This window comes from Ahaetulla prasina, chromosome 1, assembly GCF_028640845.1.
Source record: "Ahaetulla prasina isolate Xishuangbanna chromosome 1, ASM2864084v1, whole genome shotgun sequence".
NCBI lineage: Eukaryota > Metazoa > Chordata > Lepidosauria > Squamata > Colubridae > Ahaetulla > Ahaetulla prasina.
The window spans coordinates 305,453,190-305,478,639 of record NC_080539.1 but is presented as its reverse complement, the minus strand read 5'-3'; the positions used below and the strand labels follow the sequence as shown (position 1 = coordinate 305,478,639).

The following is a 25,450-nucleotide window of genomic DNA, read 5'->3' as shown; positions in this document are numbered from 1 at the left end:
CATAAGTAATCTTGGGGAGTAAGAGATTTTTCTCAGAAATCTTCACTGTAATGTCAGGGATACAGAATTAATTTTCTTAGCTAATAATATTCAGATATCAAGAACCCTGTCAAAAATCTATGGAATATTACTATATAACATATAGTAATGAGATGTAAGAGTTCTCTTTAGGGAAAAGCTGGAACGATACTTTCAAAGTTACGTCTTCACAGCTTTGTATGATTTAGCCTAGTCTACAAGTGACACATTTTTATTGCTGATTTGTGTATCATATTCATCAATGACTGATGTATTTTCTGAAGATTAAAAAAATTGAGTCAGAAAAATACAAATATTATTTGTACTATTCAGAACATCATATATTCCCACTTCATAAAACAATAACATAAATAACCATTTATTGTATGGGAGCCCATATTTATGTCCAGTAGGAAAGGCTTCATACAAAAACCTACAAAATCCTGATAAATTTGGGAATTCTTTAATTCTGGGGGGAATGTTGTTGCAGAGAAGGGGGACCCTGCGGCCCTGAAGACAGTATCTCTCAAAGTAAAGTCCCAAAGAGAGCTCTCTATCCTGATCTTACTGGAAGGGCAGATAATGCTGAGAGAAGTAAGACAACCAATGCCTTAAACTGCACCTCAAAGCCAATTGTCAACCTGTACAACTCACAGAGTAATAGTATTAACTGGTTGAAGCAAGAAGTGCCTGCAAGTTCTTCAGTCTCTGCCTTCTGAGGTGTATGGGGTGTTCAGGGAGGGGTAGCACCTCGGGTGTAGGAACAAGTCGTGTCCTTTTAGGGCAGCTTGTGCCTTTTGGACACTATATAGCTACCAAATGATTTTCAGGATCAGCCTCACATAAGAGTAAACTGCAGTGATCCAATTGAGAGGTTGGATTACAAAAGGAGCTATCAATCCAGGAGATTTCCAATTATGAACCAGTTCTTAAACAAGCCAGTGCAATCTGTCCAGATATTGGGCCACCAAGAACTTCACAACCAAACTGAAATCTAAATCTGAGTCATAGTTTTCAGTCATAGTTAAAACATCTAACCACTATTCTACTCTGATTGTTGTAAACAATTTGTAAACTATAATTTGCAACATTTTTTTTAGAATAGGCACAGTTGCCTTTTCGATACTTATATATTATCTTGCCAAAATACTCAATTTTCCAACAGACTATATTGTACTACACAAAGTGGCAAGTTTACCATTGCAAATTATAAAACAAAGGAGAAAGAGCTTAAGTAAATTAAGCAAATGTAATCTGTTAATCATGCATTATGGAATGTGGGTAAAAGCTACAAATGTTTTCTTGAGACAAGCATTTAAAAATGATAGCTTTTCCTAAACTCACCTTCCTGAACTGCATGACAAGGTTCATGAGGCTACTGGTAGTATTTTGGGCTTGCTGAGTAGTGCCCATGGAGGATTGTAAAAGGTCATCAATTGAAATCTTATTCTTCAGAGCCTGATATAATAATTTCTGTCGACTGGTTTGCTGGCAATACATTAGAATCTCGATCTAAGAGAGAGGAAAATAGATTAAACTATTGCCAACAGAATATTATATTAAATCCCAGTTCACAAACACAATCCATAAGTAATCTTGGGGAGTAAGAGATTTTTCTCAGAAATCTTCACTGTAATGTCAGGGATACAGAATTAATTTTCTTAGCTAATAATATTCAGATATCAAGAACCCTGTCAAAAATCTATGGAATATTACTATATAACATATAGTAATGAGATGTAAGAGTTCTCTTTAGGGAAAAGCTGGAACGATACTTTCAAAGTTACGTCTTCACAGCTTTGTATGATTTAGCCTAGTCTACAAGTGACACATTTTTATTGCTGATTTGTGTATCATATTCATCAATGACTGATGTATTTTCTGAAGATTAAAAAAATTGAGTCAGAAAAATACAAATATTATTTGTACTATTCAGAACATCATACAAGTATAAAGCCCAGGAATATTCTCAGTTACTGATACATGGATGGAGATTCTGCTCATTTGATTGATTTTTGCTCCTTCTTCTCTTTCCACAACTCTTTTATTACTCTTATGATTTATTTTTCTTGCTTCTTAATTTGCAGAATTGGTTTGCTATTATTCTTATTACAAACTTTACAACCTTGAATCCTTTTCAGAGAATAACAAAAGTATTGGGGCATCCTGTAGAGGATTTTTTATATGAAATTTTATATCCAATTTGGGAGGTGGTCAGCTTGTGTCAATTCTGTTGACCTTGCCCCACTTTGCTACACTTCAGCAGAACAAGTGCAAAAATCATACATCAAAATGCGTTCAGTTCATGGATCAAGAATTCCCTAAGGATATCATTTATGCAATAATTACCGTGCGTGATCAAAATGATCAAAACTGTGCATATACTGGATAATTTAAAAGTTATTTAAAAACTTAATTATGTAAAATATTACCATTGCACTGCAATGATAATCACTGCAAAGAAAAAGCAAGTACCTAACAAACACTCAGAAGTAATACTACCATCACTACAGTCCTGTCGGAGCGCTGAAGTGCTTCTGCATTGAAAGGATTAGCTGGTGACATCACTGTCTTTGACTTTAAGGTGTTTACTATTCTGATTTATTAATTGTATCAAATATATTTATTTATGCAGATACACAAAGTCTGAAAGTAGAGAAATATTATCATTTCTCTAGAAAGGATAGATCTCGAGATACACTTTGGTCAAATGACGTACTTTTTGCCAATTTTCTTTTCCCTATAGCAATTCCCAGAGTTCCCTGGAGCCAGTTTTCGGAGGCAACAGAGTACTATAGGGGAAATATAAAATAAATGAAATTAGCTTTCCCTTCTTTTAAGACAGCAGATTATTTAGCTTAAGGGGTATCTTTAGCTGAAGCAGATTATTTAGCTGAAGGGATGTCTAGCTCAAACCCAATAGATATTGAAAATGCATTTTTAGTTAGAAAAATTGCACAATGATGTATAATGGGGAAAAAAAACCAAGAGGACAAAGGAGTTTATTATTATTTTGATTGGTACCTTGTCTGACAGTTCATTTTCCACATCTTTCTTGATTCTTCTCAACATAAAAGGTTTCAGGATCATGTGCAAACGTGACAGTTGATCTGAAATTGAGAGAAAAACAATCCATAATCATTTATCTAATGTTAAAAATGCTCTGTTATAAATGATTGGCTCAAAACTGGGAAAAGAATCTGCCATAGTAATATACTGGCACTTTATTTAACCTATGAACAGAACAATAGTAACTAGAATTAGCGCAATTGGAATTGAAATTGATGGAAGAAATATCAAAAATGCCAGCTATATTGAGCATTCTACTTTGATATCTGGAAGTGAGGAAGACTTAAGAAATCTTAAGGAATCTCATGTTGAAGGTGAAAAGCTTGTCTGTTGCTTTTTAAAAGTCCCAAAATTACATTGACAGGTTATGCCAACACAATGCATGTTTGTAGGGAGCTACTAACAACTTTATCTTCCTAGGATAAAGTGTTCATAATGATTATAGCCATGAAAATAGAAACAGTGACAACTAGGGCTGAAAATGGGAAAATTTTGTGAAAACGTATATAGCCAAATATCAACATGTAGAGATATCACACTGACAGTAAAGGTATGTATTATCAAGATCATGTTTTCCCAACTGTGATGTGGTTGTGAAAGATGATCAAAACAGCTGAACAAAGAAAAACAAATGCCTCGGAATTGCGATATTGGAGAAAATGGTTGACAATACCATACACAACAAGAAGCAAATCATTTAAAATATTAACTCAAGTAAAACTGGAAGACTGCTTACAGAAAGCACTAACAGTGAAGGTAAATCTTAAGGATTTTGGACACACAAAGCAACAAAAAGATAAGGGACACTGGAGAAGATTATATATCTGAAAAAAAATCAAAAACAGTTGAAAAAGTCTGGTAGTTAGTGGATAGATATTCACACTGATGGCAAAAGCATGAACCTATAAGATTTTAAAGCAGCTGCTGTAACAATCTTGATGAAATAATGTCCATTGGGTAATGAGGGGGGAGAAGTGACTGAACAACCATTAACAACTTACAACAGAGCTGTGAGTCATAAGTATTAATATTACTTTAAATATTGGCAGCAATGTATTTTCAATACTAATTGCTGCAGAAAGTGAATGGAACAATACTATTATATAAATGACCTGTTTATAAACTTTCCATGGGCATCTGGTAAGCTATTGAGAGATCAGAACAATGAGCTACCTGAGCCTTTAATTTGATTCAGTGCAGTTCTTCTAATGTTCTAAGCAACTTATAACAACTGGTTGTTAAGACATGTGGGCAATTCTGCTCAAACTGTAGAATTTGAATGCAAAGTATACTGAATCATGCATACTCACTCTCATCAATGGCAGATTTATTTTCCGCATGGCTTTCAATATCTTTAGAAAACCATTCATTGAACTCTTCGTGGGAGTCAAACAATGTTGGCATAATGAAATGAAGCAAAGCCCAGAGCTGCAAAAGCAAAGACAAAAGTGTGATAAATACCGCATTAACTAATACATCTTAAAACTCATTTCTTACATATATTGAAAATGTTCAAGGAAATTTCTTTCCAAAAATGTCAACATGAGTCAACTGGATTGACAATTCAGAAAACCTTTCAGTAACGATGACAGTGAAGACTACATCAAAACCTGATAATAGATTAAGGAATGTGATTTTCTGAGCACTTCTGGACACAAAGTAAACAGAAACAGACAGGCAAGGCTATAAGAATTCACAGATTATACCTCGATCATATGTGTGAAAACATTAAATTTCTACTATTTATAGAAACCAATGAGAACAAAACATGCGTACCTCAGCCATAGTGTTTTGGATGGGTGTTCCAGTCAGCAATAGTCGGTTTCGACATTGGAACTGAAGTAAAATTTTCCAGCGGACGCTAAATACCAACAGATTTTGAAGAAACTGATTTAGCAAGTGGCAATAAAGGAACACATTGCTACTTTTGTTTTTATAATGTCAACTCATTAAGACTACAATGTAACATGAACAATTTATAAGCAGCTCAAATATAACTATAAAAATACAATTTATTGAAAGAGTCAGGTTTGGAAGTCTTAAGCAGCAGAGCTGATGGCACTCCTTGTCTACTGACCCTCTCCTGCACACTTCCTTGGCCACCATTGCTTGCCCAGAAAAGAGGATCTGATAGCTTGTCAAAGCCACTGCCCAGACAATGGGAAATAGGGAGAAACCTGGTTGTTGTAAATTCTTTGTTACTGGAAATAGTTCTGGCAGGGCCCATGGAACCTAAATATAGTCAATGCTTCGATTGACTTACAACCTAACCCCTTACAAAAAATTAATAAATCATGGAATATTCCCAGCTATGAATAAAACCAAAATACATTTTAAAAAGTGACAGCATTTTTTTTTAAATAGTTTTTTTGTTTTTGTTTACATTTATACCCCGCCCTTCTCCGAAGACTCAGGGCGGCTTACAATGTATAAGGCAATAGTCTCATTCTATTTGTATATTTTTTTACAAAGTCAACTTATTGCCCCCCCAACAATCTGGGTCCTCATTTTACCTACCTTATAAAGGGTGGAAGGCTGAGTCAACCTTGGGCCGGGCTCGAACCTGCAGTAATTGCAGGCTCTGTGTTTTTAATAACAGGCTTCTCTATTGCCTGAGCTATCCCGGCCCCTTAAAAAAAGTGACAGCATTTTAACGCTACAATTCCTTTCTTCACTGGTAAAATCAGTAAATTCTTTCTACTACATAAGATACCTGGAGCTACTCTTGAGTGCCTGTGCTTCATCCAACACCATATATTGCCATTTCACCCGCTGAAAATATTTGACATCTTGGACTACAAGTTGGTAACTGGTGATCACCACGTGGAAAGAAGCATCCTGAGTATACAAAGTCTTCTGCAATTAGAGGGGAAAAAATGAAGTTCCATGAATAAAATTGATCCATGGAATATACACAATAATTTTAAAATCAGTTTCCAAGCTGAGAGAGCAGCTTGTTTCTAACTGGACATTTATGTTATCTAACATATGATTAGGCAGATTTATATGCATATGATTGAAGTAGAATGTTACAATCTTCATGGCAGTTCAATTTACAAGCATTCCAGCAGTAGATACTTCCTTCAAACATGGATTTATCTTGACCAGAGTTCTGTATTATACTTATTACATCAGAAGATGAGGTTAAATCGCTAAAGAAAAAAAATCTATGTGCGTTCATATAATCACTCAATTAGCTCTCAAATATATTTAAATAGTAAAAGCCAAACATTTTGCAAATTCTAATTCTCACATTAAGGGAAGACTTTAGATGCATGTGATAATAAGAATTGATACTACTAAGGTAAGAGTTGGGGGTTTTAGGACCTTAAAGATAAGTATTATTATAAGAAAAAGATGTAAAAGCAAGTACTGAAGAGAAGGCAAACATTAAGATAAAAGTAAGAAAGCTTATTGATGATTAAAAATATTCCCAAATCTATTACAGAAAGACAAGAATACATTTAATCTTTAGATAAATGAGAGGGATAGTACCTGACTCCAGAATTTCCTGATCACTTTTCGGTCATTGGGATTTCCCCAATATGGTAGCACCTACAATAAATAGGAAACAGTCCATATAAGTACTTATTTACATGAGTCCTTTAGTTCTTTCAGACTTTTGTCATTCCTTGTTAACCAGATTCAGATTTCTGGTCTTTTACATCAGGCTTCTGAACTTGGCGGAAACAGAGTTAGAAGAGTAGGAAGTAATATAAATCTAGAATTTATTTTAAGAACTTAGGAAAATTGAATTTTTGGAATGTTCATGTCTGCAGTCACCTTAAATCTTGGAACAAATCTGGCGAACTCCTGATGCCAGTTGTTTAATGTGGAAGCTGGTGAAATAATTAAAAAGGGGCCCCAGATGTTCTCTCTCTGGAAGGAAAAAAAACTTAAATTAAAGAATGTTTAATACAATCTTTAAATAAATATCAAATGAGTAAGCAAAGTAATGCACACAATTTATATTGATTTCTTTATTCATAAAATAAGTCAAAAAGGAAGAAAAAAATGCCAGAATTATGTTTTTTGAAAATAATTCCTTTGAGGTATGGCAGGAATATGCATACCTAGCAATCTTTGCTTTTTATTTTCAGTACAAACTTATATTTATGTAACTCAGGATATCTAATGTGGTACAAGTGTGGCACAAATTCCTTTATAGGCAACCTGGGGTTGCAGTTCAAAACAGCCAAAACGAAGATAAAAGAATACTGTGTAAGGTTGTAGTAGAGATAAAAGTCTGGGGAGGATCAATTAGCCTCAGGAAGCATAAGAGATGTTGGGTACGAGAAAAGACTTTAAAATGAAAGAAATGAACACCTCAGTTCAATAATGCACACAGAAAGGAAATGTTACATATATGCACACAGACATATTACATAGACATGGGCCTCATTTCAATCATGTAATATGTGCTTACTCTCAGCCAGAGGTTTAAAACACAAAGAGTCTACCTACCTCAGCCAGATGCGCTAATAAGGCAATACTCTGCACAGTTTTACCCAGCCCCATTTCATCTGCTAGGATACCATTGATGCCCTGAAAGAATGAAATTGAAAACTTCAGTCTGAGTAAGGCATAAAATATAAGCATATATAGTACCTTGAAAATCAATTCAGTATTAAACTTCATCATTTGTCTTCAAAGACCATGAAATCATAGTTCTGGAAAGTTCTGTTAATATTGTCCTTTCCATAAAAATATACCAGAAAGCATCTCTGGAAATATACATGTATTACATTTCCACAGATGACATTTTAATTTTAGGAATAGGAACGAAATATAAGTAACCTTAGTTCAGCCTCTTTTGGAGTCATGCCAAGAAGTAATTTGTTTTAAAGATTTTGCTTCAAGAAAAACAAGCACACCTGCTCATAAAGGTTGGCTAGCCAATTCATGCCTTTCAATTGGTAACCTTTTAATTTGCCATTGAAAATGGTAGGCTTTGGAATGTTCATGTCTGCAGTCACCTTAAATCTTGGAACAAATCTGGCGAACTCCTGATGCCAGTTGTTTAATGTGGAAGCTGGTGAAATAATTAAAAAGGGGCCCCAGATGTTCTCTCTCTGGAAGGAAAAAAAACTTAAATTAAAGAATGTTTAATACAATCTTTAAATAAATATCAAATGAGTAAGCAAAGTAATGCACACAATTTATATTGATTTCTTTATTCATAAAATAAGTCAAAAAGGAAGAAAAAAATGCCAGAATTATGTTTTTTGAAAATAATTCCTTTGAGGTATGGCAGGAATATGCATACCTAGCAACCTTTGCTTTTTATTTTCAGTACAAACTTATATTTATGTAACTCAGGATATCTAATGTGGTACAAGTGTGGCACGAATTCCTTTATAGGCAACCTGGGGTTGCAGTTCAAAACAGCCAAAACGAAGATAAAAGAATACTGTGTAAGGTTGTAGTAGAGATAAAAGTCTGGGGAGGATCAATTAGCCTCAGGAAGCATAAGAGATGTTGGGTACGAGAAAAGACTTTAAAATGAAAGAAATGAACACCTCAGTTCAATAATGCACACAGAAAGGAAATGTTACATATATGCACACAGACATATTACATAGACATGGGCCTCATTTCAATCATGTAATATGTGCTTACTCTCAGCCAGAGGTTTAAAACACAAAGAGTCTACCTACCTCAGCCAGATGCGCTAATAAGGCAATACTCTGCACAGTTTTACCCAGCCCCATTTCATCTGCTAGGATACCATTGATGCCCTGAAAGAATGAAATTGAAAACTTCAGTCTGAGTAAGGCATAAAATATAAGCATATATAGTACCTTGAAAATCAATTCAGTATTAAACTTCATCATTTGTCTTCAAAGACCATGAAATCATAGTTCTGGAAAGTTCTGTTAATATTGTCCTTTCCATAAAAATATACCAGAAAGCATCTCTGGAAATATACATGTATTACATTTCCACAGATGACATTTTAATTTTAGGAATAGGAACGAAATATAAGTAACCTTAGTTCAGCCCTCTTTTTGGAGTCATGCCAAGAAGTAATTTGTTTTAAAGATTTTGCTTCAAGAAAAACAAGCACACCTGCTCATAAAGGTTGGCTAGCCAATTCATGCCTTTCAATTGGTAACCTTTTAATTTGCCATTGAAAATGGTAGGCTGTGGAATGTCCTCTCCTGCCCGGATGGAAGGGTTGGCAAGGCTGTAGCTCTCTCCAAAGCCAGTGCCAGATTTATTGGCAGCTCGAAGTGCAGCTGCTCGGCTCTCCTTAGCATCTTCATCAAAAGACCTGGTCTAAACAAAGGGAGGGGGAAAGGGTTAGAGGGATAATCTTACAAAAAATTAACTAGTCCAAATCCCAAGCTTACAGCCAAATAAAAACATGTAGGATAAGATACATCTTTTTTCGTTTGTTAGCATACATATGAGAAGGATAGAACAGAAACTAATACAGTCTGCAATCTTCATCTTAAGTTTTACTCGATTCAATTTCTGAACTTGAAATACTTGATAGATCATGACTACTCTTCATACAGTTCCATGGGATAAAATTCACTTAAAATCTATTCCGTTCTGATTAAACTTAATAAATACATTACCTAATTATGGATATCTTTATTTTTTAAGACTAAAGCTAATAATTTACAAGAAATATTGAAAAGTTGCTATGCCAATTCCAGACACTTCAAAATTTAAAATACATTCCAATTTATATTATACTTTATCGTACACACTTACTTGGGCCTGATGAATCCGAAAAGCATCTTCAGCATTCTTCAAAGCCTGAACCTTGTAATAGTTACTATCTGATAATAAAGCAAAATTTAAAAACAAAACAAGGGTTAAATTACAACACTCTACTTATAATAATATACATGGCATAGGGCCGGGATATGTACGGGACCGCCTGCTGCTACCGGATACCTCTCACCGACCCGTGCGCTCTCACAGAGAGGGACTCCTCAGAGTGCCGTCGGCCAAACAGTGCCGGCTGGCGACACCCAGGGGAAGGGCCTTCTCTGTGGGGGCTCCCACCCTCTGGAACGAGCTTCCCCCAGGACTTCGCCAACTTCCTGACCTCCGAACCTTTCGCCGAGAGCTTAAGACACATCTATTTATTTGCGCAGGACTGGACTAGATTTTAAATTCAAATTGGTTTTAATGGGGATTTTATTATTTTTATTATCATCATTTTAATTATTCGGCCAATTATAATAAGTTTTTTAATGGATGTTTTTATTTGTATTTATATGTATATTTTTATCTGGTTGTTAACCGCCCTGAGTCCCTAGGGAGATAGGGCGGTATAAAAATAAGAAAAATAAATAAATAAATAAATAAATAAATAAGCTATTCACAAATTTCTGAAAATTAAGTTTGAAATAGAGCTGAACAGATTATTTTATAACATGCTTCACTTACCCAGAAAAGTGCCTCTCTTTGTCTTGCTATTTGTGTCTTTAATTGAAGGTTTCAGAGTGGCACTTCATTTGCAAGCAATGCCCCTCATTAAACAATCAGCCCTAGTTCACAGTTCAGGATAAGTATGGAATACAGCAACGATAGGATTTTCCTAATTCTCACTAAAATTTAGTTTCTTCCTTACCATAATCCTCTTGAGTAATGTTGACAACAACTCCTCCACCAATATCAATCTGTCTCTGGATAGAACTATCTTCAAGTTTCCTCAGAATTTCTTCCTGCATTCCATCATGTCCTGTATCTCGCTTGCGGCTCATGAAGTGGGCATACAACTCCGTTTGGGTTATCAGGAAGTTAAGTTTTCTCTGCTGTCTTTTAGCCTAAAGTCATTTATAAGTAAATAAAATAAATAATTTTGCATGTAAAGATTCACATAGAACAGTTTCACAACTGAGGACCTAAAACAATGATTTTTTGAATGATGGATGGCTATTGATGTATTGAATAAAAAATGTATCTCCCAATATATCTGACTAGCTGAAAGATCCAACCTACATGTTCTTGATAATTCCAAAAAAAACCTTATTAAAACAAGTATTATAAAATAGATCAGTCTAACTTTACAAAAATCAAAAGATGAAATGTGAAAAGAGCACATTCAAAAATTACAACAATTTTAATAGGTAATAAAACATACAATGAATCTTATGTTTTGTGCTCTCAGAGGGGAAAGGAAAATCTTGTTTTTCAATTAAAGAAGAATCCTAGTGTTTTAAATGTAGGTTCAGCTTGGAAAAGTATGTCATGCATGCTAAAACTGCATATAAATTTGTTAGGCAAATTTTAAAAATAATTTGGATTAATATTAAACTTATGACATGGATAATATTAACTGGAACTTTGTAGTGTAGATTTAGACTAGTCAACATGAAATATGTTTGCTTGCACATTCCCAGGTACATGTATTTATTTACAGGCACCTTGCCCTGACAATATATTTTCAGATTCATTTAATTAAAAAAGAAACTAATAAATGGGAATCTGGAAACTAAATCCTTAGCTTCTAGCATCATCTTTATTTACAGAAATGTTTCTGGTTCTTACATAGATCACTTTAGAGAATAAGAATAGTAGATGGGTATATCTGTCCAGGAAAAAAAAAGTGGGAATGGTTGAGAGTACTCCATGGAGCTAGAAAAAAGCAAATTTATTACTTTGTTCATGGTAAATAGCCTATCCATAAAAAACAAAACCATCCAATAACCATTTTGTGACAACATTTAGGTCCAGCCCTCCGAATTCTAAAGGTGCCTATCAGTCCAAAGGATTGCCTTTCCTTCCTCTAGAAAATTGATTTCAAAATTCAGAATTAAATAAAAATTAGATTATAATCTCCAGAAGGGGGAAAAAAAACAATGTATACTGTTGCACTGACACTGTAGGACAACAGCCATGTTAGTCAATGGTGGCAAAATACAAGATGTCTTGTGAACTGCAGCTCATTTCATCAAAGGCACGCACATCAGTTGAATCTGATGACGTGAGCTGCAGTTCAAAAGAGCTTATGTCTTTCACTGAAATCTGTTAGTCAGAAAAGTTGTCCCAGTCACTGTCTAATTATTTGCTGCAAGGTCTGCTGTGTTAATATCTAGGTTTCACTCCCTAAATGAACTATTCTTACTTCTCTCATCTCCTCATCCAATTTGCGCTGTTCCAGTGCTTCTTTCTCTGCTCTTTTGCGATGCTCTTTTTCCACTTTTTCATATTTTTTCCAATACAGAAGCATCTCCTTTGTAAGCCGACGTGCCCTTGGTAGAGTCTCCTTGCAATTCTTTTGGGCTTGCAGAGCTGCTCGACGCACTTCTCTCATACACTGGTGAGCCAGCTAAAACAGAAAAGAAGGGGGAGGGGAATTACAATTAGGCAAAGAGAGAAAAACCTGGAAGAGAAGTTTATATTCTCTAGTCTTGTACTGGAAACAGTGTTCTTGAGCAGGGGTCTCCAACCTTGACAACTTTAAGACTTGTGGACTTCAACTCCCAAAGCAAAGCTGGCTGAGGAAGTCTGGGAGTTGAAGTCCACAAGTCTTAAAGTTGCCAAGGTTGGAGACCCCTGTTCTTGAGTATCTCCTAGTACCAGAGCTGAAACTTACAAAGGCTGGTTTAATAATATCTTGGTCTTATATATTAAATACTTTCTTTGTAAATGAAATCAATTTAAGATTAAAAACAGAAGTTCATTCTTCTGATGGAAATGATGCTTTCTTCTTATTGGAACTAAATAGATCATGGAAGTTACATTGGGAAAAACCATAAATACAGATATAGCTGTACAAATATACCGTATTATTCCTATTTATAAATGACAATCACAGCAAATACAGATCCCTAATGAATTTATGCCTGGATAACATAATGAACACGATGTATGTCAAAAACCCCAAACTCAGTCCAGGCAAGAAAGTATAATTTATCTTTCACTGTTGAAGCTCCAAAGGAACAGGTCCCATTCTGTTCAATTTTCAAAGAATTACAGATAGCCTTCACTTGTTCAACCAACTTCACTGACTGTTCTCCTTCCTAGCCCAATTCAAAATGCTTTTCTTGACCTTCAAAGACCACAGTTCCTAGAACTGTGTTTCCAGGAGCAATTTCTCTTTGCCTCTACATAAGGCTTTCTGTATACTAAAGTAATTATTGAAGTCCATTTCCGGTAGTACCAAATAATAGGTAATTTACTATAGCTGAAGGACAAGATATAAATTCTCTTAACATTAAAACATTTTTTTTTAAAAAAGCAATGTATTTCAGTCCCAGTAATGTACAAAATGTTGCGTAGTATACCTTTCTGCTATTACTCAAGAATAAATTTCGGGCAGAGACTTTTTGCTTGTATGCCTAAAAAGGGGGGAAAAGGATACAATATTATATCATACTATAACAATGAATTTTTTCATAAAAGTGAAAGTACCAACTAGAAATATCAAATATAATGATAGTCTTGCTTCAAAGATGCAATGATAATCATTTAAATTTGTTACGTAAATCAGGAGTCCCCAACCCATTACCGGGCCGCAACCTATTCAGAATTGGGCTGCACGAATGGCTGGTTAGAGCACGCACATGCGCAACTCAATTTGCGTGAGTGGCAGGCCAGTAGGCACTTGTGTGGGTGCATGCTGGCCCCGTTTGTGCAAGTTGTGTGCTGTGTGCATCGGCCCGCCACTTGCGCACGGGCCCACCACTTGTGTGGCCCAGTTCCTCGCTGGCCTGTCTAGCCTCAAAGATTGGGGATTGCTGATTTAAATCATAACCAAAAACTCAAAATAGTCCACCTCTCTTCTTCCTTCTACCAGTTTACTAGACTTCATCCTATGTATGCAGAATACGTTGTTTCAGGAAAAAAAAATTTTTTATATAATTTGCTACTGAATGTAATTTTACCTCATATGATTTCTGTATTCCTACTAGCAGTACATTTTAGTTTGCAGAGCCTACCTTGGGCACTTCCTTTTTAGCAATGCTCAGCCATACTTTTCTGCGGCGTGCATTTAATTGTTCAATGGATAAATGCTTTTTCTTAGACCCTGGTGGAGGGGTATCATGAGAAAACTTGGCAAAAACTTTGATCTGGTGGTGATGACGTCGTGGTGACTCCTCAGACGAAATGTCTTCATCCCTTCTTTTCTTTTTTTTCACCTTTTTCAATTTTGCTGGAAGGGGACAGCACACAATATGATTAGTTTTCTTCCTTAATCATTTGAATTCATAGCATTAACTCACAGCCTATGAATAAAGGAACCAATTCAAAGTAGCAACTAATTTCTCAATTCTCTATAAATCTACAGGAAAAAAAAGACTAAATCATTTAAAAAGGATGACTATAAGCGATATCAAAATGCCAAAACACCGTCATTTATAGTTTCTCTTTTCAAATACTTGAGAAGATAATTAATAAGAAAAAAGGAATAAAACTGAGTTCTAATAGATGTGGATGAAATCTACAATATGGCAAAAGAGGAAGTATAAAACAGTTTCAGAGAAAGCATATCAGACTGGAAAAAGCTGTTCCAGAAAAATCACTCTTATGATGTATTTCTAAAATGCACTAAGTCACTGTATAGCAGTAACTTCAGGTTAGTTAATACAGGCTTCCCTCACTTTATGCTAAGATTACATATTCCAAAATCTTATTAACATGAAATGCTGTACTAGAACAAGGGAGTCTTGTGGTAATAGATAAACAGGCTGTTGCAGTGTTAGACTCTTATTCTTAAACACTTACTTAAGCATGTTTTATTTCCTGTTTCACGTTCTGTGTATAGTGAAAGCATTTTCTCTACCTTTTCAATACCTGGATTTCTAGTGTGTGCAATTATAATGGCAGACAAATGGGCAAACTACACCACAGCACTCTGAATTTTTCATTATGTTCTGCATAATACATTTGCCCAGACTAGGTCTGCGGATCTTTCACCAGCTTCAGTGTGATTTAGTATGTCCAACTCAATCTCTAGCATTAGAAAGTTCTTTTTCACTTTAGATACAGGGTTTCAGAAAGGTATTGATAACAGCTTTGAACCCCCAGTACTAGTAGCATCTATAGACGATATGGAAGTAAGGAGATAGGAATATATAGCTAGTAAAATTTCACAGCCCGATGGTAAATAAATACATGATACAAATCAATGCTCAGAAAAGAGAGTTAACATAAATACGCACCTTTTAATTTTTTTTCTTCTTTCAACTTCTTTTTCTTTGGCCCTATGAGATGACGCTGTTGCTCATAATAAGGATCATATGTAGACATCAAACCTGCACTGTAATACTGATACTGCTGTAACTGAAGCAGACATAAAAATAATTACTTTAAAATTAAGGCCTAATTAAGTAAGAAATATAGCTGAGTAGAAAGTTCAAGTTACTTCGAATTTAGATTGTTTTTATGTTTGGTAATTACCGAGTATATTAACATGATACGCTTAGCTATAAAATGGTACGATATAATACAAAATCTCAGGAAAAAAATAGAAGTAATACCAGAATGCTATTCTAGTGCAATTTCTAGTGAAAAGAGTGGTTTTTGTAACAAAGGAAACCAGTTATTGTATAATATTGGGCCAGTCACCCTGTCAACCCAACCTACTACACAAGATGCTAGGGGGATTAAAATGTGGGATAACCCCATTTATGCTACCTTGAGCATTTTAGAGAAAGTGTGGGATATAAGAATATATGTACATAAGCAGAACAGCCAATCTGATCTACGCTCCACTATAGTTTGCAATTGATGAATTTTTTTATAGCTTTTTTACCTCTTTATCTTTGCTGTATTTATTTTGATGCAGTTTTTTGTACTTGTGCAATCGCAGCATATTGTGAAGTTCTTCTCTTGAAAGAGTGAATTCTTCTCCTTCCCCATCTTCATCAGTAACTGATTCACTGTCACTGGAGTCATCACTCAGAAGAATGCTCTGCCAATGAGATAATTTCAATTCAATATCAGTGAACAAAATGACCAGAACAGGAAATAAGAATTTCTGAAAAAGGCCAATGGGATTAAAGCTTCTGAAAAAGGGGGGAAAAAAACTAACATCTACACACATAGAACAGTTTCACAGTTTAACATTTCCTACTGTTTCTTCCTCCACCACAATATTAACCATCATGTAATCTTTTGAGTCTGCTTCAGTGATTGGTGCACCCATAACATTTCTGATTTCCTCCTTTACTGCTTTCAGGTATACATTTTCTTAAAATCACTGCCAGGTGACCTCCACTTTAGCTTTAGGAACATCACATTTCTAATGTTATCAGTAGCGAGTGAGAAATTTCTTTGCAATGTTTCAACAGTGACCTATTCTTTATGCTCAGGCAAAGTGAACTATGAAGTTCACTTATTGAAATAGTCCACACATCTGGTCCAATGACTCATTACAAAAATATAGTCTTCTTTGTGGCCATGATGAAAGAAGAGTAGCCCAACGTTTTTGGGTTTTTCTACAAGGTTGCAGTGGCATACATTGTTGGTAAACTCGACAGATCTTCCCTATACAGGTAGTCCTCAGCTTATAACCATTTATTTAATGACCATAAGCCACTTTTTAGAGTGACTTACGGACAGCCCCAACACTTATAAGCATGCCCACAGTCCGGGGGTCAGCAACCTGCAGCTCTGGAGCCATATGTGGCTCTTTCATCCCTCTGCTGCGGCTCCCTATCGCCAGTCAGCTCCAATTGAGAGAGGATAGGTAGAGGAAAAAGGATGCCGTACTAGGAGACTCTATGGTGGGGGAACTGGACTTCCAGTTGACTCTAGAATTGAATGGGAGGCTTCCGGTTAGGGCCTTTGTGGCTCTTTGAGTGTTTAAGGTTGCCGACCCCTGCCATAGTCATATGATCTAAATTCAGGCGCTTGGTAACCGACAAGTATTTACAATGGTTGCAGTGTTCTAGGTTCACGTGATCACCATTTGTGACTTTCCCAGCCATCTTCTGACAAGCAAAGTCAATGGGGGAAGCTGGATTCACTTAACGACTGCATGATTCATTTAGCAACTGCAGTGATTCACTTAAAAACCATAGCAAAAAAGTTTGTAAAACTGGGTATGATTCACTTAATAATTGGCTTGCTTAGCATCAGAAATTCTGGTCCCAACTCTAGTCATAAATTGAGGACAACTTATAATCATGGCAGATGTTCCCCATCCTCAAACCCGCCCATCCCCAGCCCCATTTACTTAAACTACAAATATACTGTAGAAAATCAGCTAATAGCTACCCTGTTTTCCCCAAAATAAGACATTCCCTGATAATAAGCCCAATCAGGCTTTTGAGCACATGGCAATAAGGCCAAGCACTTATTTCAGGGTTCAAAAAAATATAAGACAGGGTCTTATTTTCGGGAAAACACAGTATGCTTTCTTTGAGTAGTGCTGGAAGGAGCTGCTATCATCTGGACTGGAGTGGGAAAGGAAGAAAAAATAAAAGGGAGCAAGTTACGTTGTTAACTTCTGCATATGGAACAAGAAAGCCGACAATCTCACTGCTGCTTGGTAAACCATTAGATCAGCAAAAGGGGAAGGAAAAGATGGGGATTTTTTACCTCAGGTTTAGCATGGCTCAATACAATTAGATGGAAGAGTAAAACCAGGAAATGGACAACAAAAAACCCAGAGGCAGGGAGTTCTGAGGAAAGCTAAGATATCAAAACTTGATGCTGTGCATTTCAAACCATGAAAACTTGGGAAGAATTAATGGGAGATTAAAAACCTGTAACTTTTACTGCACACATCAATTCTAGAAAACTAAAAAAATGTTAAGAGGAATGACATTTTTGGTTTTTTTCAGAAAATGTTGCAGTTTTTATAGATTATAAGTTTATTGGATAGATCAGAATAACATAACAGAAGGATCACTAAGAACAGATCTGGATTTCAGTAACAAAAAAACTCACCTTTAGCCATTTTCTGCTTTTCTTCAATTTGGAAAAGTTATATAGACTCCCTTTTTCTGTTTTTGGCTCTGTTTAAAGAACATATCAAAACACTTATATTGTGCAAACAGTTCAACTTAAAGATACTTTCAATAGAGAAAGCATTTACTCCAAATTGAATTACCACTGAATCATTTTGTAATCTGAACTACAAAAAAAGGAATCTTCTGATTATGTCTGTTAAGCACATCGCATTTTTGATGAATTATTAATCAAACCCAACTGTTCCTGGATCCAAGTGGTCTGTAAAACTGGGTATGATTCACTTAAAACCATAGCAAAAAGTTTGTAAAACTGGGTATGATTCACTTAACGACTGCATGATTCATTTAGCAACTGCAGTGATTCACTTAAAACCATAGCAAAAAGTTTGTAAAACTGGGTATGATTCACTTAACGACTGCATGATTCATTTAGCAACTGCAGTGATTCACTTAAAACCATAGCAAAAAGTTTGTAAAACTGGGTATGATTCACTTAACGACTGCATGATTCATTTAGCAACTGCAGTGATTCACTTAACGACTGCATGATTCATTTAGCAACTGCAGTGATTCACTTAACGACTGCATGATTCATTTAGCAACTGCAGTGATTCACTTAATAATTGGCTTGCTTAGCATCAGAAATTCTGGTCCCAACTCTAGTCATAAATTGAGGACAACTTATAATCATGGCAGATGTTCCCCATCCTCAAACCCACCCACCCCCAGCCCCATTTACTTAAACTACAAATATACTGTAGAAAATCAGCTAATAGCTACCCTGTTTTCCCAAAATAAGACATTCCTGATAATAAACCCAGTCAAGCTTTTGAACACATGGCAATAAGGCCAAGCACTTATTTCAGGGTTCAAAAAAACATAAGACAGGGTCTCATTTTCAGGAAAACACAGTATGCTTTCTTTGAGTAGTGCTGGAAGGAGCTGCTATCATCTGGACTGGAGTGGGAAAGGAAGAAAAATAAAAGGAGCAAGTTACGTTGTTAACTTCTGCATATGGAACAAGAAAGCCGACAATCTCACTGCTGCTTGGTAAACCATTAGATCAGCAAAAGGGGAAGGAAAAGATGGGGATTTTTTACCTCAGGTTTAGCATGGCTCAATACAATTAGATGGAAGAGTAAAACCAGGAAATGGACAACAAAAAACCCAGAGGCAGGGAGTTCTGAGGAAAGCTAAGATATCAAAACTTGATGCTGTGCATTTCAAACCATGAAAACTTGGGAAGAATTAATGGGAGATTAAAAACCTGTAACTTTTACTGCACACATCAATTCTAGAAAACTAAAAAAATGTTAAGAGGAATGACATTTTTGGTTTTTTTCAGAAAATGTTGCAGTTTTTATAGATTATAAGTTTATTGGATAGATCAGAATAACATAACAGAAGGATCACTAAGAACAGATCTGGATTTCAGTAACAAAAAAACTCACCTTTAGCCATTTTCTGCTTTTCTTCAATTTGGAAAAGTTATATAGACTCCCTTTTTCTGTTTTTGGCTCTGTTTAAAGAACATATCAAAACACTTATATTGTGCAAACAGTTCAACTTAAAGATACTTTCAATAGAGAAAGCATTTACTCCAAATTGAATTACCACTGAATCATTTTGTAATCTGAACTACAAAAAAAGGAATCTTCTGATTATGTCTGTTAAGCACATCGCATTTTTGATGAATTATTAATCAAACCCAACTGTTCCTGGATCCAAGTGGTCTGCAAGACTAGCTCATATAATTATCATCACAGGCAAACTAAAATTATTTTTAAAACACTCTTACCAGATTGTAACACTCCATTGAGTGAATGTGTGTTTAACATTCCTGAACTTCCTGCTCCAGAAGGTTCTCCAAGCAATGAGGTTGCCGGCTCTTCTTTCACTTGCATCAAGGGACTCCCAGGCTGAGGAAGCAAAGGATTGTCATCCAATCCATCCTCACTTTCATCACTTTAAGAAAGATAAGAGATATACATTTATTGTAATAAAAGAGAAGTAATGCTGTAAAAATAGTTATGCTCCAGAACAACTTTTATTTTTTTCATCTCTAACATCAGAAGGAAGTAAAGTTGACTTTAATCCTGTGGATACACTGATATGCTGAAAGTATTTTGGCAATAAAATGGAGTGGTTTGCCACTGCCACCTTCTTGAATGTTTTTCCAACTTTAGTCTAGCCCAGGGGTAGTCAACCTTTTTCTACCTACCGCCCACTTTTGTAACTCTGTCAGTAGTAAAATTTTCTAACCGCCCACCGGTTCCACAGTAATGTGCCGTGTATCGTTGTCTGTGCATGCCTCTCATGTATCATGGATTGGGCTTGGGGGGGGGGGCGCCGGCTATCAGCTCTGCTTGTCTATTACAGATGAGTAGTGTGGGGGGAGATGCATGAGCTATTCTGGGATGAGGCTCTTTTGTTTGCGGTCACACTATAGCGCAGTGATTCCCAAAGTGTGAGCCGCGGCTCCCCAGGGAGCCGCGCTATCGTCATGGGGGCGCCGCGGAATATCTGCGCCCACTGGGTCTGGCGCTGATGCGCCATTTCTGGGGCGTCTGGTGCGCATGCGCAGTTGCAGGTCGGATTTCCGGGGGAGCCGCGGGCGAAAAAGATTGGGAACCTCTGCTATAGCGCCATTTAATTTCACTTATGTAACGTAAACTAAATTTATGCGCGGGCGATACAAATAGTATATTTTCAAAAATTTAAATTGTCACAGGGAATTTTATGGTAACCTAATGAAAATGTTTTTAAATAATGCTTTGAATTTTTTTTTAAAAGTCAATTAAATTAAAAAAAGGGAAAGTGCTTCAGTATCGGACAAAACCCCTACTGCCCACCATGAAAGCTGGAATGCCCACTAGTGGGCGATAGGGACCAGGTTGACTACCACTGGTCTAGCCTAAAAACCCTGATATTCTCTGTGGTCTCCAGATACTAACTATGCCCAACTCTGTTTAGTTTCCATACTCAGACATGATTAACCAATTGTTGCCTGACAATCTAACCCAAGGGTCCCCAACCCCCGGTCCACAGACCAGTACTGGACTGTGGCCTATTGGGAACCTGGCCTTGCATATGGTGAGCAAGCGTGTGAAGTTCCATTTGTGTGTGCAAAACTATCCCCCCCTCCCCACTGCTGTTGGTCCACAGACCACGAAAGGTTAGGAACCACTGCTCTAACCCTTGATGGATATAATGTATTAGATGTCTGAATAAGACAAAATCAAGTATGATTTTGTAAATATATATATATAGCAAAATACAATTTAAAATACTGCTATATAAAGTACATTTTTCCACATTCAGTACTGTATAGTTTTGTATACTTTTAATTTTTTTCCATTTTTCTACAAATCTTTTTTCTTCTTCCATGATTTCAAATTTTCCAGTTCACGTTAGAAAACAAGGAGTGACTTTGGCAAACTTAATTTGTGTATTTTTAAATACCCTTTCAGAACTATATGAAAAACAAACACGTAAGTTCTGATCACATCTCCCATTCTTTTAAAAGCATTAACAGCAGCACAAGGATATGCATGTGGATATTTGGGTATATACACTGCTCCTTCCTAAATATTAAAATCTGAAGCTAACGTCTGTTGATTTATTTGCAGGTCCCCATCCTTATGGAGCTCATTCACCTTCATTACTGAAACTAATGTTAGAAATTAAGATGCTTGGAATATGAAATGACTAGTTTTTTAGATCCACATCAAAATGGTTTTGATACCTGGATGCAGTCCTGTTGAAGATGGCAGAAGTCTGTCGTAAAAAGTGATCCAATCGCAGAGCTTTCTCCAAATACCGCAGATAGAGAGGTGTTGCCAGCTCTGTGCAGTTGCCATCCTCTCCTGAACCCAGCTCTGAGGCCATAGAACAAGTCTCTCTTCATGCAAAGATGTCTCCTAACGCACAGCTGTTTCGAAACAAAATGTAGCAGTTTAACACATCATAACTATTTTCTGGATCTTTTTTTTCAGTGGCTGGAGAAAATACAACATTTTCCTACATCACATTTCACACACAGCAAGCCCAAAGAAGAATATAGTTAAGAAATCAGAAGTTGCAGAATTGCATGCTTATTCTACATAAAGTTAATTCCACCTGAAAGAGAAAATATGGAGCTGATGCTGGAATAGGCAAGTAAATTACATCCTCCCCATATGTATTTTCCCAAAGAAAAATTATTACTATCCAATTATTTGTATATCCTTGTTAATACACAAATCATAATCCCATAAAATTTGTTTGCCATATTGATTAAATGTATAGTGTGTTTTGTATATCACCCTATACAGTGGTTGCATCCTGTCTATTTTAGGCTCATCTTTTGCTTCCAGTATTCTGTATTGATTTACATGATACATATTGTATTTTTACAAACATTTTTTTCACAGTATAGTGAATTTCTATGCATACTTTGCTTTAATATGTATGTTGTATGACATTTCCTTAAATACATGTTATTGTACATATTAGTCAAATTGCAAACTACTCTAAACATGCTAACCATTTTATATATATTGAATGTAATATACAGATAGTTCTCGTTCAACAACTGTTCAAACCTATGACAATGCTGAACGAATAGTAGTTACAACCAGTCCTTGTGCTTAGAGCTGTTGCAGGACATCCACAGTCACATAACTACAAGCTCATGATTATGTTGCAGCCTCCCCTCAGTCACATGATCACAATTCGTGACTTTTCCTGCTGGTTTCCCATAAACAAAATTAATGGGGAAGCTAGAAAAAAGTCACAACTCACAATCAGGTGAGATGCTCACTTAACAGCAGCAATCTGGACTGTTACAAGTACAATTGCTGAGCAGCATAGACACATTGAACAAGGGACCTGATTTTCCAATAGAATCCTATGGAAACCAAAGGCTCTTTGGAAGTTTCTTGATGCTATCACTAATGAAAAGAAAATGGCCTTCCAACAAAGAGAGATCATCACCCCAGACTACAGATAAACCAGCTTGTCCTTTCTATGCCTATATGAGAGCCAGTACAGTGTACTGAGTTTCGAAGAGGCAAAGGTCAAATTGTCAACATTTATTAGATTATGAAGAAAACAAGGGAGCTCCAGAAAAAAAAATCATCTTCTTCTTTATTGATTATCCCAAAGCCTTTGACTGTGTAGATCACAATAACTATGGCAAGTTCTTAAAGAGATGGGAGTACCACACCACCTTACCTATCTCCTGAGGAACCAATATGCAGATCAAGAAACAACAGTAAGTAGATCTGGACATGGAACAATTGATTGGTTCAAAATAGGAAAGAAATATGACAAGGCTATATATATTGTCACCCTGCTTATTTAGGTTATATATATATGTACATAATGTGAAATGCTGAATGCTAGCTCTCGAGAATTAATATTGCTAGGAGAAATATCAACAACCTCAGAAATGCAGACAATATCTTTTCATGAAAGTAAAAGAGAAGAATACAAAAGTTGGCTTGAAACTCAACATTAAAGAAACTAGGATCAGAGCATCTGGTCTCGTCACTTCCCGGCAAGTAGAAGGAAAAGAAATGGAAGCAGTGACAGATTTTATTTTCTTGGGCTCCAAGCTCACTACAGATGGTGACTGCAACCATGAAATTAAAATTTGCACCTTGGGAGGAAAAGTTATAGCAAACCTAGGCAGCATATTAAAAAGCAGAGACATCACCTTGCTGTCAAAGATCTGTAGAGTCAAAGCTATGGTTTTCCAAGTAGCAATGTAGGGATGTGAAAGTTGGACCATAAGAAAGGATGAGCGCCTAAGAACTGATGCTTTTGAAATATGGTGTCCCTTGGGACTACAAGGACAATCAATCCTAAAGGAAATCAACCCTGACAGTTCCTTGAAGGATAGACACTAAAGCTGAAGCTCTAATACTATGGCCACCTAATGAGAAGAGACATTGAAAAAGACCCTGATGTTGGGAAAGATAGAAGATAAAAGGCGAAGGGGATGGTAGAGGATAAGACAGTTAGATAGTGTCATTGATACAATGTACATTAATTTGGGCAAACTACACTACAGTAGAGGGAGTCCTGGCACCCTATGGAGAAGAGTCAAACACAACTTGAACAACATCAAAATAGTGGTTAAGGTGCTGAAGCAGGCGCCAGGTCCCCCCAGGTTCTAGTCCCTCCTTAGGTATCTTTGGGCTTCTCCTAGACTGGGAAATTGAATAACCTCTATCTAAAAACCCCTAACTGGACCAGTGTGGTAATTATTGTCTATAACTGTCAATAAAGAGGCATTCATCCTGAAGAATCCAAACCTATAGATATATGCAGCAAAACCTGAAGTTTCAGAGAATTGATCAGACTTGGCCAGGAACGGAAAACTGTTAACTTTCATAATTTTGTCTCTACAACAAACTGAAATGTATGCTAAAAATTTTTTTGTAAAGAGAAATTTTGAAACATTAGGACTATCACTGTGTACACAGGGATGGATAATCAGAAAAGTGAAGATAGTACGTAATCAAAGCCCTATCCCTTTTATGTACATGTGACCTGGGTACAGATACAAAAGAGCCACACATCAATATAGCAGTCATAATTCCCATCTGATTTTGCTGACTCTCCCCATGAATGCCCTTGCTATGGGCTGACTTGTTTATATTAAGCCATAATATAATTTGTTCGGTTTTCAGGTAACTTCTGTTTATGGAATAAATTGCATTTTGCTGAATAAATGCAGCAAAATGCAATTTATTCCATAAATTGTTACCAACAAGTCATTAGCACATAAATAAATCCAGATATTCACTTTCTAGTTGGGTTTGCCCAGCGAATAAATCATAATTGGCAAGTTAATCTAATGTAATTTAATGTTATAACTCAAAAACCAGGTCTTACATATAAGTGAGTGGGTTTACTAACATGTTAAACATAAGCAAAAGTAAAGAAAACAATGTTATGGCATAGGACGTGTAAACTAGAGACACAAAATTTGATAAAAAAATCTAGATAACAGCAAAGAAATAGTGAAAGCTCTGATTTTTTGCTGCCTTTTCATAGGTTCACCATCCATGCCATAGGTGGCACGCAGGCTCTCTGTGATGGCTGTTGTGCTAGTTCAGCTCTGCTATGATTTTGTGCGCACCTCCCGCCGGCCAGCTGGTCTTTGGGTCTGTCGCGCATGTACGGCACCATGCACATGCATCTTGCGTGTGCGGGGGGCATCCGCACATGTCATAGGTCATCATCACCATATTAGGAACAAGTCAGATAAATGTGTCAGTCATAGCTGAATAAGATGAAGGAGACTAAGCACAATGGCAAGCAACTACAGATAAATAATGGGGTAACAAGGTTCTTCTTAAGAGTACAAGGTTTGGGTTCTAAAAGCATATTAAATTTGCTTCTTTTTTCCCACTGGAAAGAATTGATAGTCAATATAGGATTTTTGCATTCTGGCAGTTAATTAACATGTTCCAAACACATAAGACAAA

At 36.2% G+C, this 25,450-nt stretch overlaps 1 protein-coding gene across 1 annotated transcript in view; it reads right to left on the bottom strand.

Moving 5' to 3' along the window:
- Window positions 1–25,450, bottom strand: part of INO80 (INO80 complex ATPase subunit) — a 66,099-nt gene that overhangs the window by 33,864 nt on the left and 6,785 nt on the right. Inside the window, exons 2-20 of the mRNA XM_058162067.1 lie at window positions 21,718–21,903; window positions 19,771–19,937; window positions 19,424–19,491; window positions 15,809–15,967; window positions 15,216–15,336; window positions 13,992–14,206; window positions 13,338–13,391; window positions 12,176–12,379; window positions 10,679–10,874; window positions 9,811–9,878; window positions 9,157–9,366; window positions 8,745–8,825; window positions 8,064–8,159; window positions 6,583–6,642; window positions 5,801–5,943; window positions 4,864–4,948; window positions 4,398–4,515; window positions 3,043–3,128; window positions 1,363–1,530 (exon numbers count right to left, since the gene is read on the bottom strand). Of these exons, the coding sequence (XP_058018050.1) occupies window positions 1,363–1,530; window positions 3,043–3,128; window positions 4,398–4,515; window positions 4,864–4,948; window positions 5,801–5,943; window positions 6,583–6,642; window positions 8,064–8,159; window positions 8,745–8,825; window positions 9,157–9,366; window positions 9,811–9,878; window positions 10,679–10,874; window positions 12,176–12,379; window positions 13,338–13,391; window positions 13,992–14,206; window positions 15,216–15,336; window positions 15,809–15,967; window positions 19,424–19,491; window positions 19,771–19,937; window positions 21,718–21,860 (2,442 nt within the window). The 5' untranslated portion in view covers window positions 21,861–21,903. The remainder of the gene's footprint in view (window positions 1–1,362; window positions 1,531–3,042; window positions 3,129–4,397; window positions 4,516–4,863; window positions 4,949–5,800; window positions 5,944–6,582; window positions 6,643–8,063; window positions 8,160–8,744; window positions 8,826–9,156; window positions 9,367–9,810; window positions 9,879–10,678; window positions 10,875–12,175; window positions 12,380–13,337; window positions 13,392–13,991; window positions 14,207–15,215; window positions 15,337–15,808; window positions 15,968–19,423; window positions 19,492–19,770; window positions 19,938–21,717; window positions 21,904–25,450) is intronic.